The sequence below is a fragment of the Ictalurus punctatus genome, chromosome 2 (assembly GCF_001660625.3).
Source record: "Ictalurus punctatus breed USDA103 chromosome 2, Coco_2.0, whole genome shotgun sequence".
Classification (NCBI taxonomy): domain Eukaryota; kingdom Metazoa; phylum Chordata; class Actinopteri; order Siluriformes; family Ictaluridae; genus Ictalurus; species Ictalurus punctatus.
Window position 1 is genome coordinate 19,518,528 of NC_030417.2, and position 18,440 is coordinate 19,536,967.

General features: G+C 36.5%; 1 protein-coding gene across 1 annotated transcript in view; it reads right to left on the reverse strand.

Moving 5' to 3' along the window:
• grin2aa (glutamate receptor, ionotropic, N-methyl D-aspartate 2A, a) overlaps positions 1-18,440 on the reverse strand; it is a 148,519-nt gene that overhangs the window by 40,348 nt on the left and 89,731 nt on the right. The window contains exon 4 of the mRNA XM_017484032.3: positions 10,669-10,783. Coding sequence (XP_017339521.1) covers positions 10,669-10,783 — 115 coding nt within the window. The remainder of the gene's footprint in view (positions 1-10,668; positions 10,784-18,440) is intronic.

The window sequence follows — 18,440 nt, forward strand, 5'->3', positions numbered from 1 at the left end:
TGAAGATTCCTGGAGGGGAACTGAATTGCAAAAGACAAGAGATTTGCAGCCATGCAACCACGCAGGCTAGGGAAACAGATTGTGTAAAAGAGGGGTAATAGAATTGAACAGGGGGAAGACATGGCCTTGCACAAATTCATTACATGTCACTTTTTCCATTTCTTAATGGACGCCTCACAGATTGAACAGATTTCCTTAAAGGGGAATTTATCTTACGACGTGTAGCATACTGTAAAAACCCTTCACGTGAAAACAAACTTTCCTGAACTAAAAAAATTATGTACCTAGCAATCTAACCTACTAGCATAACTGCTAACAATACAATTACTAATGGGATTACAGACATTATAAGTTTGAATTTAGCATGTTGCTATTTATGAAGATTTATTTATCATAGACATTTGGTATTATATAATTCTTTAATACAAAATTAGGTTGTCAAACATTAAAAAAAACAAAAAACCTAATTTAATTTATTTCTTAACCAGGGGTATAGCATGCCCTCATAACCCTCCTCAATCAAGCCCCAGTGGTATGCTAAACAATGCTAAACATGCCAAGATCCCATTGGAGATACATAATGTATTTTTATTGGTAATTATTTTGTTTCTCCAACTCAGAGAAATGGCTCTGTCAGACACAGCTGCCTCTCTACACTCCTCCTCAGATGGAAATATCTTGTTTTAGTGACTAATCCTCCTATTTGGTGGCTCACCCATGCTGAGAATTTTTTTTTTTTGCGTCACACCTGCAGTAGGCAGCTTAGCCCTTTTCTCGCCTTGTTTGCTGAGGTGGATGCCTCACGCTGACACCGATAATTACACCACAGGGAGCGTCACTCGGGCGTCACGCCTTAACCATCCTGAGAGAATCATCTTCACGCATAGGCGGCTTTAAATCAAATAATTTAGTACATTGTCCGAGATCATCATCGTTCTTCCGTGATACCACATTTTAATGAAATATAATTTTTTTATGGAAACGTGGGTGAGAAATTGAGGCTATATGAAGCTCTTCAATTTATAACACTGAAGATAATTTGCTAGACTAGCTAACTTACGCTAATTTTTAGAAATTCGGACATAATTTTGATGTCAAAACTCTTTTTAAAATAAGCTAACATGACAGGATTTCTGAGAGAAATTTTAGTCATGTATCATGGAATGTTCATGCTAACGCTAACCAGTCAGCTAACATGAGCTGATCTGTTCATGCTAACGCTAGCTAGTCAGCTAACAAGAGCAAACAGGATTTTAAAGCTATATTTTTAAATTAGATGCACCGATATATCGGCCAATAATCGGTTTAAAATAATAGTTTAAAAACATCTGATGATCAGGGTCGATTATATCCTGTCAATCAAAAGAGGGTGGGAAAACATCGATTTGGTGCTGTGTGTGAAGATGATGTCTCTTGTGTGGAATGACGACAAAGCTGCAACTTGTAAACTCTGTAATCTCTGCACTGCAAAAATTTTACACCGGAGGCTGCAGCAGTGAAGCGGGAGTTTCGGCGTCAAGTCTAAAAAAATTTTTTGCTGCGCTGCTCGAGCTGAATTAAAGGGCCAGTACACTGCTGAAAGATTTAAGTGAAACTGAGTTGACAAAAAAAGTATATATTGTTCAGAAAATATATTTGTAGAGTAGTATATCCAGTTAATGTTAAAATATAAAATGTTTATATTATATATTACCAGTGTGATGTCAGTGATGAAATAGAAATGCTTTTGTTTGTGGTGACTGAATGTGAGACTAACAGGAGGATTTTTTTAGAATTCAGTCAATGTTAATATTAATTAATAAAGTTCAATAAGTTAAGAAATCTTACTTTAATCTTCAGAATTTAGTTCATGTGTTAATGTTAATTAGAGTAATGTCTTTTCTGTTCATGAGACCAGTTATTGTGAAACAACTTGTTGAAATGGAGAGAATACGGTTTTTATTTGCTTTTCTTTCAGAATTTTTTTACATTAATTATTATTAATTTAAAAGAAGGCATAAAAGGCAGAACTATCAGTATTGGTTATCGGTATCGGCTGAGAAATTTAGTATCGGTGCATCTCTATTTTAAATATTTAAAATGTTCACTGCAATCACTTGCTACTGCTAGCCAGCTAACTACCATGAGCTAACCTGACAGGATTTCTAAAATAATTTTTAGATCTGTTTTATGATATCATCATAATCTTCACTATTGACACTAACTAAGATAAACAAACCCGACAGGATTTATGGGATTGTGAGGATATATTTCTAGAGGTGCTAATGCTAGCTATCACAAGTTTACCTGGCAGGATTTATTAGAGAAATTTCTCAAATTAGCTTAAGTTTTTTTTTTTTTTTTTTTTTTTTTTTTAAAGTTAGCTTTAAAAAAAAAAAAAAAAAAGCCAACCTGACAGGATTTCTGAGATTTTAAGGCTATAGTTTTAAGTGTTTAGATTCTTCGCTGCTAATGGTAGCCATATAGCTAACATAAGGTAACTAAGTAAGTTTTAAAGCTATATTCTTAATGTAGTATATAGGCTAATCTTCATTGCTAATGCTAGCCATGTGGCTTCCATGAGCTAATCTGACATGATTTCTGACCTTGTATCTTGAAACTTTTAAGATTCATTGCTAACACTAACAATTAACTAACTTGACAAAATTTCTGAGGGTTTAAAGCCATATTCCTAAATATACCTAATCTTCACTGTTAACACTAGCCAGTTAGCTAAAATGAGATAATCTGACAGAATTTCTGATACGTTTAATGACATATCATGAATGTTTCATTTTCACTGCTTACATGAAATGTAATAAACTAACCTGAGGCAATTCTGAGACTGTAGGGTTATATTCCCCTATGCTAGCCAGCTAGCTAGCATGAGATATCCTTACAGGATTTCTTATAATGTTCACTGCAAATGCTAAACAGCTAGCTATCATGAGCTAACCTGACAGGATATACGAGAGAAATTTAGTCTTGTATCATAAAATGTTTAATCTTGTAGTGCTAACACTGAGTTGAATCAATCTGACAGGATTTCTGAGAAGAATTTAGGCCGTATGTTAATAATCTGGTAAAGCTAGCCATCTAACTAAATAAGCTAACCTGACTGTATTTCTGAGAAACATTCAAAACTATATTCTTAAATGTTCATAATCGTCATTGCTAATGATGGCTAGCTACCTAAAATGAGCTAACATGACAGATTTTTCTGAGAAAATTTTAAAACCATGTCCTTAAATGTAAATAGTCCTCATTGTTTATGCTAACTAGCTAGCTAAAATTAGTTAACCTGCCAGCGTTTCTGAGAAAAACTGAAAGCTATACTTTTAAATGTTTGCAATCTTTACTGCTAATGCTAACTACAGCTAGCTACAATGAGACAACTTGACAGGATTTCTAAGAATAATTTTAAAGCCACGTCATTAAATGTTCATAATATTCACTAATGCTAACCAGCTAATCTTTCTGAGAAAGATTTAAAGCCTTAAATGTTCTTAAATGTTCATAATCTTCATTGTTAATGCTAGCCATCTGGCTATCATAAGCTAACTGGAGGCAACATATATTTGCTATCATGAGGCAACATATATTTAAGACATATTTGTTTGTCATATAAACTGTGATTCTCTGCATTCTATCTTGAAAGAATGTTTACTGCTAAACAAAAGTTTGAGCAGAAGTTTTACTGGAAACTCACACGACCCGCTAAACTCAGCCAATCCATAATAAGCGTGTCCGTTTATTTACATCTCGCTTTTGTGTTCCTGTAGGGCTTTGCACTTCCAGAGAGCCTTATATGAAAATAGAACATTCTGTAATAAATACAGTATGATCAGCTCTCATCCTTTCTTCTCGCTGCCTCCTCCAGTCCTCTGAAACGGGACTTGGCTCCACTGCTGCGTTTAGCTTCGTATGTTATACAGCTGGCCTTTTGCCAAGATATTTATATTCCATCGCACAGAGACGCATGTAGTGATTACAGCTAGATGCTAGGAATTATCTGGAACTGATCTCTGTGTCCGTTCATTTTATTGATTTAGTGCAAAAGGAACGCAGAGTAAATTGTTCCAAGGTGAAAAGTTGATTATTTTCCTATAACAGCATGCCCTGTGGTGTGTTTTTTACTACAGCAATTTGCCAATGATGATTGCCAATGTTGTGGAATGTCCATGATAGACACAATATAGTTTCTGTTCTCACGTTTTTACATTTGTAGCAGGTTATAAACGATTGTTCCTTCAACATCCTTTCAATTTTTTCATTCTTGAAGTAAAAGGCCGCAGCTTGTCACTTCAAGTTACTAAGAAACCGCAAATCGGTTTACTGAATATGCCTCCATACTGAAGATAATGTCAGATAATGTACAGCTTTTCTGACATTGGAGACATAAATGTTAACTTTAATAGAAAACTTCACCATATCAATGATTGCACACGTTTATTTTTTAACACATTTACGTGAAGCATCTGCCGTACATGTTCTTGTAAATGAGCTGCTGCGATATTGCAGCCATTATTGTCAAGAGTTGTTGTTTTAGTAGAAAATTTAACCGACAATCAGAATCCAGAATTCAAGAGTACTGTGGTTTAAACCATGTTTTTTGCTGTTTGTTTGTAAATGGCATTAGATAAAACTAGGGCAAGTTGAAGAGGGCAGTTTAAAAGCATTTTTGTCTCTCTGTCTGTCTGTCTGTCTGTCTCTCTCTCGCCTGTAGGAAAGCAGTTGGATGTCAGAGATGCAGTACTTGTCCAGGTGGCAGAGACACATGGTTTGTAGCTGCTGCCATCAACCCAGCGAGATGCCAGACCGATCCATTTCACACCGACAACAACTGATTGGCCACTCCAAGCCAGTCCTTAGGGCATTCCACCATCTTTAGTGCAGATTGTCTGTGTGTGTCTGTGTGTGTGTCTGTCGAAGTTTATATGTGTCGCTGTGAGAAAAAACAAGAGAGATGGATAAAAAAAAAACACACGTCTGTGTCTATTTGCTCAGCTGTCACACCTCTCTGGATCTCCTCGTCATCCCGAGCCGAGTCCTCAATCAGCCCGAGGATTCACAGATAAATATTTATTTCGGTGCCGGAGCCTACGGGGTCCAGGTCAGCGTGTCTCTGTCCTGCAGTTTTGTCAATAATGAAATTCCAAGAGCAAACTCCATTTTTGATTAAGTCCAGGTTCAAGGCAGCGTTTGGAGTTCACAGACTGCAATCATATCTGCCGTCTCGAGCGCTATGATTAACTGCTATTTTCAGATCAGGGGCTCCGGGTGCAGGTTAAAAGAAGCCGTCGAGCGAAGTCAAGAGTGCAGTATTGGCCTGCAGAGCACTTTAAATCATAATGGATTATATGGCATGAGGTTGATGTGTAATTAAGGTGCTGCCAAGTGTGTGATTGTAAATTAATAACATGTGATTGCATGTTTAAGGCATGTATGCAGCATTATAAGTGTTTTAGAGTACAGTATCAGTCCTGGAAAGTCGTCGAGGTTTATGGTCGTATTGCGCACAGCGGTATTCGAACCCCAGAAGTAAATAACTGTTAAATGTTATGCAAAGTTATGTCAAACTTGTAATCACTGGCAAATTGCCGTGTTATAAGAGGAATAAAACACTTTAGGATGATCTGTTAGAGGAAAATAATCCACTTCATGGTGGTAACAGTAACTCCACTTCATCACACCAGCCTCTACGATTAATCTATTACACCACACACAGCACACTCGTTCCAGCAAAACCATGTCTGGAAGCAAAAATAAATCAATTAGCCGGCCGCTGTGTTCGCATGACACTCAGACGTTTATGAAAACGGTGAGCCTGAATCCAGCAGAAGGGCTAAGCTAATCGCTTCTCTTTGTGTGTTCACCATTTGCATCAGATCTACTTTGTCGTTTTTAATGAACGTGACACAACAGATGTTTATGAAATGTGAAGCTCGTGTTCGGCGGGGAATGCAAACGCCCGCTTTTGTAATAATGACTAACATTTACGCAAATGTGCTTTTCAGCAAGCTGTCATTATCTGCACAAAAAAGAGACTGAGGTATTTTTAAAAGACATTGGACTTTTTTTAGCTTTTATACGGACAGGAAAACAACATTTTGAATTCAAATGCTCGTAAACTTTTATGACGTCTTTCACAACTTCTGGCAAAACGCTGCTCCTAATCTGCTGCTAATATCATCCGATATTAACCCATTGATGAGTTTCAGGCATGATCTCCGTGTCTCAGTTCTGAAGGGCTCTAGTTTGTGTGACGATGTACCAGAACCAAATAGTTTTGTGTTCTTGGTATGTGTTGTTTTGAGCATTCCTAATCATCCCGCCTTTTATCCTCAAGCTCTCTCTCTCTCTCTCTCTCTCTCAGCTCTTCTTCTTCTCTTATTATCTGGTAGACTAGGAGTCTTTAGTTGTTATATCACTTGAACATACGTACTGTAATAGATGTTTTGATGTTATCTGTGACCTGTTCCAATTGACATTCATCATTCTTTATCAATATTTCTGTGTGTATATATACTATGCTTCCTTTATCATTAAACTAAGAAGCTTTCACTGAACGATGGTGTCGGTGTGACTTCTTCCCAAGCACGGACGAAAGGAAATCAGCCAGTGCAGACTCCAAATTCTGTTTCTGTGACTGGTATCAAACAAAGAACTTAACACCCATGGTGTCACGGTGGTATTTTTTTTTGTTTAATTGCCAAATTCTTGATTAAATACTACAAAAAAACACGATCCTTAAGCAAAACCCACCAATCAGAGGTATTCCTGTAACCACGGAAACATTGTAACTTCATCTTTTTCCAACCAAAATGCTATTTTATGAAAGTTATGAAATGTGATAAAATGTCAAATTGCATCTAATGACAAATTTAATGGATTAATAAACCCAGCTGTGTTCTAGGGTTCCTCTGAGAACTGTTCACAGGTTTTACAGAGAAGCTTTCACACATATTAGTCTGTTTGCTGAGTCTGAATTAGAGTGAAATTTTCCTTTTGGTTGATTTGCTGTTTGATTTGGATAAATTTCACACTGCACATAATTCAGTGAACCAAAAAAAAAAAAAAAAGAAAAGAAAAACAATTGTCTGAAGGTCGGTTAGGGCTAAAAACCTCCTTGTAAATTTATTGTTTAGAAATACAGTGACTGAAAAAGTTAAATAAACCTTTACCAAGTCTGCGTAGAAATCACAAAAATCACCCAAGCACGGAGAACATGGAGCCAGAACTCAGTAAATGATCAGATGATTTTAAAAATAATTAGTTACTCTTCTTGTTTGTTTCGTTGGTTCACACGCTTCGTCAGTTTGTGTCTTATGGCTCACTTTAGCAGTTCACAATAATTAATTAATTAATGCGGCAACCCAAAACATATGGCATATCTGATTCACCTCCTGCAGGTGAGTCGATTCAGAGTCGAATAACTTTCTCAGTAGAGTTCACAAGGCAAACCAGGGTTCCACTCAAACATACCCTGAGTGTGCACTGTTTTACTTCCTGCTTTTAGTTTCCTACATCCCAGTTTGTTTCTCATAACCAAGAAGGCGAATGACGATTTCAAAAAAGCTCTATGGCTGTAATTAATAGGCAAAATATTATTTAAATAACGAGGTGAATAATTCAAATAATTGTGTTTGTGAAATAAATCTGTACTGATGGGGTCCATATAATTTGAAATCCAGAAATGCGATGAGTTTCCCACTTTGGTGATGTGTGTTGATGTATGCAGCATTAGCTCAGCATTAACAGAGCAACGCCCTTCACGGAGAGTTGAGTAAAATTTTTTTCCTCCACCCAGAGCTTCATTACTGATGAATCGGTTTTGTCAGATTAATATCAACACAGCACAGTGCCAAGCCGCATTACACTCCTATTACATTCAGAAAATCTCTGCATCTGTCACAGAGCTGATCCTCCTCAGGCAGCGTGACTCCTACAGAGCTGAGGATGGACTGCCACGTTCAGATTTAACTCTTAGCTCCTGAAAACAAAAGAGTTTCTTTTCTCACTCATTTTGATTTTCGAGAGCCACATTCAATGTGATATTAATGAAACTTCCTGTGTAGAAGCAGTGGAGATGTTGGTGCAAACACTGGACTCAAAGTCCCAGAATGTAATGCAGCTATAGGATGCTGAGTTGCACGTGTGATGCCGTTGATGGTTATGGCATTTGAGTGGAAGGTGAAGCTTTGGAAGCTTATTTGTTTAGAAGAGTGTACAGGTCAGAGAGCTGGACACACTGAAGGATTAAAGTGCCGCTGCATCGCTCTATTTAGGTAGAGATGAAGCGAGGGCTAAATCCCACTGCACTGCTATAAACAGGTAATCACACAGCATTGTGGGTAAATCATGTTGATGAAAGAATTGTTTTTGTAAAGAAATTACTTCACTACTGGGTTCACGACATTAGCCTCATAGCTCCAAACACATCATGGGCGATCGACTACATTTAGGATAAAGTCTTTGTTTTTGGAGTGTTGGAAGGAAATCTATGAAGCTACTCCTCACCCAGCATCCGTTTTTTCAATAAACATCAACAGGTGGTGACTTGACAAAGATTTAATGAATGTAATTGCCTTCATGCAGATTTAATTTGGTATCAAAAACAGCTTGATCTTTATAGCTGTCCTTTTAATAAGCTCATCTGAAGCAACTAAACAAGCGGAGGTTTAAAGTTCAAGAGATAGCCACAGGCCGGGAGACAGGAGGAAAGTCAAGGAGCAAGGCAATGAGTATTGTGGTAGTAAAAAGCGAGAGGATGAAAAAATTATGGAACAATGCAGTTATGTATAGAGAATCTGTAGCGCTCCAGACGCAGCGAGATCGGACTGGCTAAAGACACATGTAACATAACCCTTATGTTCTGCTTGGGCTGAATATAATAGTCTTGGCTTCAAATATTTCATACATCTTTGTAAATACCACTTATCTGTACTGCTAGTAGGAGGGATCCCCTGTATTTAAAATGATATTTTCATGATCATAACACAAATGCAGGCTAAGTCATGAGATTGTGCTGTTTTATATTTTTTGACTTTGAAATGTGTAAAACTATAGCAGTGTTTTCCTATCAGTAAACACTTGTTGGAAGCAAAGATGCCTTAATTCTCCATTGAATCCTAAAAGTACAATTTGATAAACTCTTTTGTTTCTTTAAGTGTGTGATCTGCTTGGTACACTCTTAGGGGGAAAAATGTTGTTAAAGGGTATTTTGAGGGTTCATTGGATAATAAAGAATGCTTAACCTCCTTGGTATCCTTTATTATATGAAAACATACTGTGGTAGAATTTTATATAGAACTTTTACTGGTTTCTCAAACTCAGGGACACTTGAGTTTTACTTCCTGTTTCCTGTTTTTGGGGTATTTATGGTTGTTTGTTGGAACCAAAAAGGTTTCATTTCTGGAAAGAACATTCTTGCCAAGTTGTCTTGTACAGAAAAAACACATAAGAACATTTTTATAGTGAACACCTGTTAAAGCAGTTGTGACAAAACATCACAACAAAAAATGGAGTTATTATAAGCTAAGATGGGTTTAATGGTGAATTTCAGGACCAAGGTGACAAAACATAAACGTAGACAAAATGTAAAAAAAACCTGATCTCACTCTAGCAACATATCGGTTTTTTAATACTACATTACACTTCCACATGTTCAATAATTCACTTTACTATTTTGCTGCTGTAAAATAAAATGGATGATGATGTTTAAAGTAGTGAACTTGTGAGGGTTAATTGTCACCATCCTGCTCTTGTTTCTCCATGCTAGTTAACTGCAGCGGTAACTAACCTGAAATAATACGGCTAATCAATACCTCTGGAATGCAGCTGCAGTTTCCGCTGGCCTTTAGAAAGCGTTACATATCTCAAACTAAGTCCAAGCAAACATTTGCGTCTTAAAAAAAGGAATGCTTTCATACAAATAAGACCTAAAGCTCCCGGGTCTAATTTACACACTTTATGCCTCTATAGAACAAATCCAATGACAAATAATTAGTGTGACTACTGCAAATTTTAACGATCCAGAAGTGGTGAGGTCCCAGCGACAGTGAAAATGAATGTCCGTGGTATAATGGCTCCTACAGTCGCTACGATCTTATCGGTCCGTGATGAAGTGGTAGACCTCTCAGATCACGGATGTGTGAAACCATGGTCATCATAAGAGCCCAGGTTTCTCAGTAAAGGTCTGATCATTCCAATTAGGCCTCCTACTGATATTGACCGAACTGCGGTCCAGACAGTGTAAATCAATTGCTCCTATTGTTGCTCCACATTCCAATTATTCTTTTGAGCTGTGCTTTCTGTAAAGAGCTAAAAATATAACTGAGAAGCATGAGGAACAATCAAATCATCCAGATGACACACACACACACACACACACACACACACACACGCGTGGGTTTGTATCTATGAGAATGTGATTTAAGGTATTAAGGACTTGCTCTATATAAAGAACTATATAAATGTAGGTTCCTTAGAAGTTCTTTGTTTGGCCCAATCAGAAAGCGTCATTTTTCTGGACGCTAAGAACCTGCGATTATCCAGTGGAGAACGCTTTTTTCAAATAATGTATATAAAAAAAACCTAGTTTTTTTCTTAATAAACAGAATCTCTCAGGAGTTTAGCAAAAAAATGTAGATTTAATAAAAAGAAATTATTAATTAAATAAAACCCTACCTTCTCCCATTCACGGTCCTTGTTCAGGACGATGACGACCAGTTTGGGATTCTCCTGATAGCCATCCTCGGTGAAGGACAAATCCCGGCCGTCCCACGTCACGTTCATCATGTACCTACCACACACACACACACACACAAGGTTATGAGGTTAGTGATATAAAGAAATATCTGTTCTTTCAGTCTTGCTGATATTAATGATGAAAGTAATGTATGAAGGTCATTTGCAGAGCCAAAAAAAAGAGGAATTAATGAACCATTGGACACCTAACGACTGACCGAAATCAGATGTCGTGTCAAGCAAAGATGAAAAATCTGCCTGGGATATTATTAGCATCACATGAAATCTGCATTTGTCACTGACACTCCTTTGTCTTTTCTCCTTGTCTGTGATGGGAACGAGAGACAGAGAGACAGAGAGACAGAAAGAGACAAAGCGACAGAGAGAGGGAGAGAGAGAGAGATGTGATAAAGAGAGGAAGAAGAGATGCTTGAGATGGCATGTAAAGGTTTTTGGGAAAGGAGATAAATGAAGGTGTGAGACAATTTATCACACGTCCATCACATCACATGCTACCTTCAAAAACCTGATCAGAATCCAAATATTTCAGAATATAAAAAAAAAAAATAATAAAACAAAATAAAATAGAATAATAGATTAAATACAGATATTGTTGGGCCTATTTTTGTGCATGAGACCACAGCGTTATACAGTATTTTCCCGGTGATGGCATCAAGATATTTTACAAAATTAAAATGAAATAATGAGCAAAAGCAAATAAAAATAATATAAATAAATTAAATATAAATATAAATGATATATTAAATAGAACTGTACATATTATACTTGTTGTGTTAAGTAACCTGTGTTGTATCCAAACATTTCACAAAATGAAAAGGGGGAAAAAAATTAAGCAAAGGAATGTATAATGTAAATAATATAAATATAAATATTACTGAGTATTATTTTTGTGAGCCAAATACAAAACAAAAAACAAACTGTGAAAAAAAAAATATATAATATAAAGTATAATAAATATAAATGCACCAATTTTTAAGCCCTATTTTGTGACCCGAGCTCAAAAAAGCAAAACAGAAAATGAGAATGAATAAAGAACAAACAATTTAAAAAAAGAAACCAATAAATAAATAAATAAATAAAACCACAGCAGCTATAACATAGTGAAATTGTAAAAGGGGGCGGGACTAAATTGAATATATAATCAAGAGGCATGGTTAATCATGCTGCTGTGATATCCAATGAAGTCAGCTCTCACCGTTCTCTTTGAAAGCCGAGTGTGTGGTTCAGAACAGTCATGTTTCTGTAATACGATGAGATTTAATGTGAATATTTCAGCGATATATTTGCCAGAAAACAAATATATTTACTTTCCTATTGACTGTTTTCCAGGGACACAACGTTTCTATTCAGAGGCGGTTCTAGGAATTTTCTTTCATTTTTGAGGGTACAAAAGGAAAAAGTAATAAATAATAAATGCTTGAGAAGCAATATCAAGTTAAATTTAACCAGTAGGCTATAAATAAAACTCAGCAATGCTTATACTTTCATCATTTTGTAATATTATTACAAAAACAAGGGCATTATTTGAGACACAAATACAGTAGAACCTTTGTTGATTCTGTATTAAAGTGCTGTGCATTTTAAAAGTTATTTTTCTCTTCTTTATACATCAGCAGTGTTTTGAAAGCTAATTTTCCCTGTGCTGATGCGGCATTCTCAAAACCTGCTGAAGGCTGGCTTATGCAAGACACGTGCTGGAAAGTACCATCCTTAAAAAATTTGCATTGGCATGAATGGCCAGCATTCTGACTCACCCAGAACAGTTATTCTGTTTCTCTTTTCCATTGATTCTATTGCTGCGTTCGGCCATTTGCCCGCCAAAGATGAGATTAACTTTTATTTTTTATTATACTAACCTGGAAACTAAACTGCTGTCTTTGCTTTCTGACATATCCAAAGATAAATTATATGAGTGTTTAAAAAATGGTTAATAAGACAAAAATACAGCCTCTTACTGAGAAATCACTCATTGAGAATCTCAGCTACCGCAAAGCATCTCACGTGAATTTCCTCGAAACAGCGGCGGGTTCAGTCACTACGTACTGCTACAAACAGCTTCGCAACTTTCCGAGTAGGAATTTCAAGTTGAAGTCATAAGCTTTAGTGTAATAGTATTGTAATGCGACGTATTCAGAGCGAAGTGCGGATTTAATACCAAAACATCAGTATTCAGACGTTGAACGTAACTACTGAATTAAGCGCTATGTATATATTACTGTACATGAGAGTTACGCACAGAGGGCGGAGTTTGTCAGGCAGTTACAAGATATTTTGATTTTGAATTTAAGCGCATTTCTCTTGTGCACTATTGTCTTCAGTATTAAGTTGTTAAGCATTTATGTTTTAGCTGTAAAAACACATACACGTACAAAAAAGAAAACGATCGAATGCTAATTGAGCGTGTCACCTGTATCATATCTTCTTCTGATCACACATCAGCCTCCTGAAAATTCCCAGAATCAAACAATGGGGTGGGGCACTGCGGCAGAAAATAGTGTTTTGGGCGTGTCCTTTTTCTAGATCAGTCCCTGTTTATATGAACGCTTAGTCTCAGTGATGGCAATATATTTTATGCTATTTAATTATGTTTACTAGATATTTAATTGATTCTGTTAATTATATGACATTCTGTGCTTAAGATCGTGCTGACTCATTTCCCACAGTTGTTTGTTCTTTCAGATAAAATAAAACATTCTGCTGTAATTAGATAGGGTTTAGGTGAAGTCACATGTTTATATTGAAATGGTGTGACATTAATGGTGAACAAGAAATGTGACAGGACTTATCACAATGAGCAGTCATGTTGCTTTGATGTCACTTGAACTACTGAGAGGGAATTTCCAGTCGAGGGGGAATTTATCTTAGTAGGAAGTCAGAAATTAGTAGTTACGACCTTTAGTCGAATGCAGCATTACACTGCGGATGAATTTTACACTTTACACTTAAGCCTGAATGGAAATTTTCATCACCTGCTGGTTTTCGAATAGTCTGAGAACGCAGCACACACATTACCACACGGTCTGTTACAAAAATCCCTCGCTGTAGTATTTATTGATTTCTGCCACATATTTATTTTTGACAATATTTAGTCTTTTCTTCAGCATTTTTTTTTACTAAATAAATTGCTAACTCGTTTCATTTTCAATGTTAAATAAGTTTATTTCATTTTATTATTTAATGCGTAAATGATTTCAAAACATTTCCAGATTTGAAAACAGTTTCAAAGTAAATAAATAGTAAAGTAAAGAAGAAAAAAAAAGGTAAAACATTATACTTGAAATAACTTTTAAAAATCTACTGTATTTATTTAAAAAAAATATTGAGGTCTAAAATATTTATTGTTGATGACCAAAATTATAGAAAATATCACTTTGGATCAAAATATAGAAATATTCTTGAAAAAAATTATGTGATTCAGCTTATTAAATTTATTAAATAGTTGAAGTATGAAGTAACTGATTTGGAGGTGATTTACAGTTGATGTTTTCCTAAAAACAGCCTTAAATTTACTGTCCGTACTGTATGTGTGGACACTATGCACGAAAGGGTTTCCTTTAAAAATGCCAGATGGATAGAAACCCCTCTGCGCAAAGTGATTTTCTGTAATTATGAGCCTTTTATTTTAATGAATAAGGGCAGAGCCGCTCAGTTCCGATGGCAGTGCGTTTCTCGCCAATTTACAGCTGCGGGTCTGCTGAACTGGTGTCGCCTTGTTGAATTGATTGGAAGCTTGGTAGAGGCGAGTGCGCGAGTCTGCCGTGAAGCTCCAATCAGGCTGGATATATATCGCTGAATCCAATTACATCAAACCACAGGAGAGGAAGCAAAATCGATGATCCCCACTCTCTCCCTTTACGGGATGTGCTTCCATTCTCAGTAGGTCTTCCGATACTCAGTTTAGACCTGCTTTCACACCCGGCTGTGTCTTATTGCATGCTCTCGCTGGAGCCCTGGATCACCCGCTTCCCGCCAATTACTGCTCCCCCGGAAACTTTCCACATGATGTCTTTATTTGAGCTTCAGGACGGCAGCAGGGGCTTCGTGCCCTGTCACCTAGAGATGTTCGTACAACCAAAATAAAAGAGAGGGAAGACTATAAATAAGGGAGTGACCAGGTCCACGGATCCAGGATCCACCTGAATCACACTTTTTCTTCAGTGGACATTCTCACTGTAAGAACTGCTGTGGTAATCATAAAGACTCTCCTTATCCCAGGACTCTTATGATGCATTTGGAAGTTTGTCCTTTTCGAACGGTTTGAGTACAAAGTGGAAAAATCAAAGAACACCTCCATGAAAGCATGTGTTGTGTTAGCAACAAGCTAGCCAGCTAACATCAGTGAGTTTATGATGTATTTACTTTCTCAAAACAGCGACCTGTATGGTCAATATGGTATATTTATGTCTATGTTGTTTTATGTTTACTGCTATAAGCTCGTTTAAAGTAGTGAAGTGATGTTTTATTTACTGCTGACAGTGTGTTTATTTATCATGCTGACATGATGTCATATGCCAAACTTGAGGGCGTCTTCCCAACTTTCCGAGCAGTTGCGCACATCAGTATGCAGTACTCAGACATAACTACTGATTTAAATGCTATTCAGAAGTTACGTGAAAGTTACACACAGGGGGGCGGAGTTTCCCAAAAACATCTCACGGTTCGGTCTTGAACTTAAGCATATTTTTCTTGGGTGATATTCTTAAGCAAGAAGCAGTATTAAGTTGTACATACACACACACACACACACACACACACACACACACACAAAATGATGGAATTTCATTCAAGGCCAATATTAAATACATAAATATGACACTATTCATAAAATCAATCATATTATCCTTGAAATGTTTTTTTTTTCATACGGAGGACCTCAGAGGAGATGTGTCTTAATCAGAAACACTGCTACGAAAACGTCAAAGGCTAAACATTTTATTAACACCACCATCACACCACTGACGTTTTCGTAACTTGATAACAATTAACATTTCACTTGGTTGCTGAGAAGTTTCCGTTAGTATCAAGTATTGACCAAAAACTGAAGCTCTGATATTGTTATTGTATCAAAAGTAGGATTGGTGCATCCATTTTGAGGCCAATACTTTAGTAATATGGCGAGCTAGCTGTGGTTTCTCTCCTCTGTACTTCTGGATCTTTGGCGTTCCTCAGGTCATACCGCTGGGTCCCTTCTGATTTAAACTCACCACTTTGTTGATTTCCTGTCTCTACAGATTTCACTCTTCAGCAAGAGAACAAATAAATAAATAAATACATTACATAAATATGAATCTCACATCACATCACACATCCGTAGAGATGAAATTAACGCTTTGGTAAGCGACATTGTTGTCTGTGAGTGAACCATCGTCATGTTGACCTGCCCGCCAGCATGCTGATGAAATCTACTAACATCATGAAGCCAGATACTGACTCGACCAACTGACTCAAATTGAAATGTGGGTATAAACCTGTCTTCAGTATATTCATAACATATTTTATTACTTCTGTCTGCTTTTATCTTTCCTCCAGCATCCTGAAAGGCAAAAAAAACTATTTAATGTTACAGCAAAATAAAATCACATCCTTTACCAGGAACTTGTTACGTCCTGCTACAACAATAATCCCTGAACTCTGTAATTCTGGATTTTCCGTCAATGCTCGCATCACAAAACGGCCAAATGTTATTTTTAGTAACATTTATTTATTATTGTTTAGGTATATAATCGCTTGGTTACTGTATATCAACTAATTCCAACTACGTATATCTAGTCATGTTCCATTAACTAGATGCTTTACACAGAAAAATAATGATTTAAAAAATAGATTTTTTTAATTTCAGGAGAATTTACTTTTTTTTTTACTTCATGTAATTTAAAGTAAAATCTTCTTAATATAATTATTTAAATACTGTACAAATAAAACAAGTAAATCACTTTTGGTAAATTTTACTTAAAGAGTATTTCATGCAAAAAACAAAACATAAATGCCCCACTGAAAATGCCTGATTTTGGAAATCATTTATTATTATTATTACCACTAATAAAGTGGTACTAACACCTTAATCCACTCAACTGGGAAATAAAACACAGGGTGAACTACTGAAGGAAACTTTTCTGAAATGCTTAGTATTGCAAAACATTTCATAAAACAATATCAATGGGCCTTAAAACCAACACAAAACAAGAAACGTTGAAAACAATTCTTCCATAAGATTCAAAATTAAGTCAGTTAAAAGTTCCTCAGACCCATATGCAAATCGAGTTCTTAAGCCACGCCCCTACCGCAGGAGAAAATGGGAACAATAGCAGATCCAGAACCTCAAGCAACACAGACTGAATTATTTAGAACTAGCTATAATTCAGAGAATCGTATTATTTATTTATTTAATTCAGAGAATTTATTATAAAGTGAGTTGTTATTATTATTTATTTGATCCAAAAACATCCTTAAATCGAACAGATAAGCGAAATGTACTAAATGTCCAATACATTTTTTTCTCTACTTTTTTTTTGTCCCATAGGCTCATGATTTCTGCTACATATCGGGATATTTCATCCCAAATCCTGGTTAGCTCTGCCATGTGGTTATGACTTGACTAAAGATGGAGCTTTCCAGAAGATAATCAGCTCAAATGGGTCCAAGATACAAAATCGGTCCTTCGGGTTCCTTCTGAACAATGTTGAAAACTTGTTGTGCGATTTAAAAAAAGGATGTCACGAGTGCCTTGGCGATGTTTTTCAGTCCTGGGGCTTTTTAAGTTTGAAATAATTGCCATGTAAATTAAAACCAGGCAACTAGGCAATATCCCCCATATGTTTAATGTCAAAACACTGCTGCGATTCATTTTTAGTTCCGATATTTCTGGAGGCCACTGGAGTGTATATGTGGCACGTAACAAAATATGTTTGAAATTATTGAGAACATTTGAGCAGAAGGGCACATCTTTATTTGTTCTTTGTCTTTGTGTGTGTTGGCTGAGTCAATGAGGCACATTTGCTCGTTTATTACTGGTTCAGTATTTTCTGCCTTTGACCTTTTTCTCTGCCTGTGTGTGGATTATGGTTATGGATTTGCCTGTTATAACTGTGTTTGCTCATGAGCTCGCTAGGCTTACCTCTTCCCATGTGTTATACAGTGTGTGCAGTGTGTGTGTGTGTGTGTGTGTGTGTGTGTGTGTGTGTGTGTGTGTGTGTGTGTGTGTGTGTGTGTTTCATCTGCAGAGCAGAGCCAAAGCAACAAAAAAAAAAGAATACTAAGTGTATCTGATGTAAAGTAGGCCAAACTGAGCTACGCTGATACTCCTGGACAGGCAATATGCATGTGTGTATGTGTGTGTGTGTGTGTGTGTGTGTGTGTCTGTGCAGGCTATATTAGCTGTGCCCTCTTCTCCCTGGAGGACAGATCCAGGTCAGTTAAAGGTCTCCAAATTATATGTTCTTAAAGCCAAACCAGTTTCAAGTTTCTTTTTTAAATCTAACACTCTTCTGGATCGCAGACGTTTCTTTTCCACGGCTCACTTCCTTCTCCATCACCTCACTTTTCCCCCCTTTTTGTAGGACTGTTTAATAATTAAATGTAATTTAGCGTTAGTGTTTATCCTGATACCAAAACTAGGAATATATGATATAAAAACACATTTTAAACATTATACAGTTAATCATTAACTAATCATGCATTATTGTTACATAACC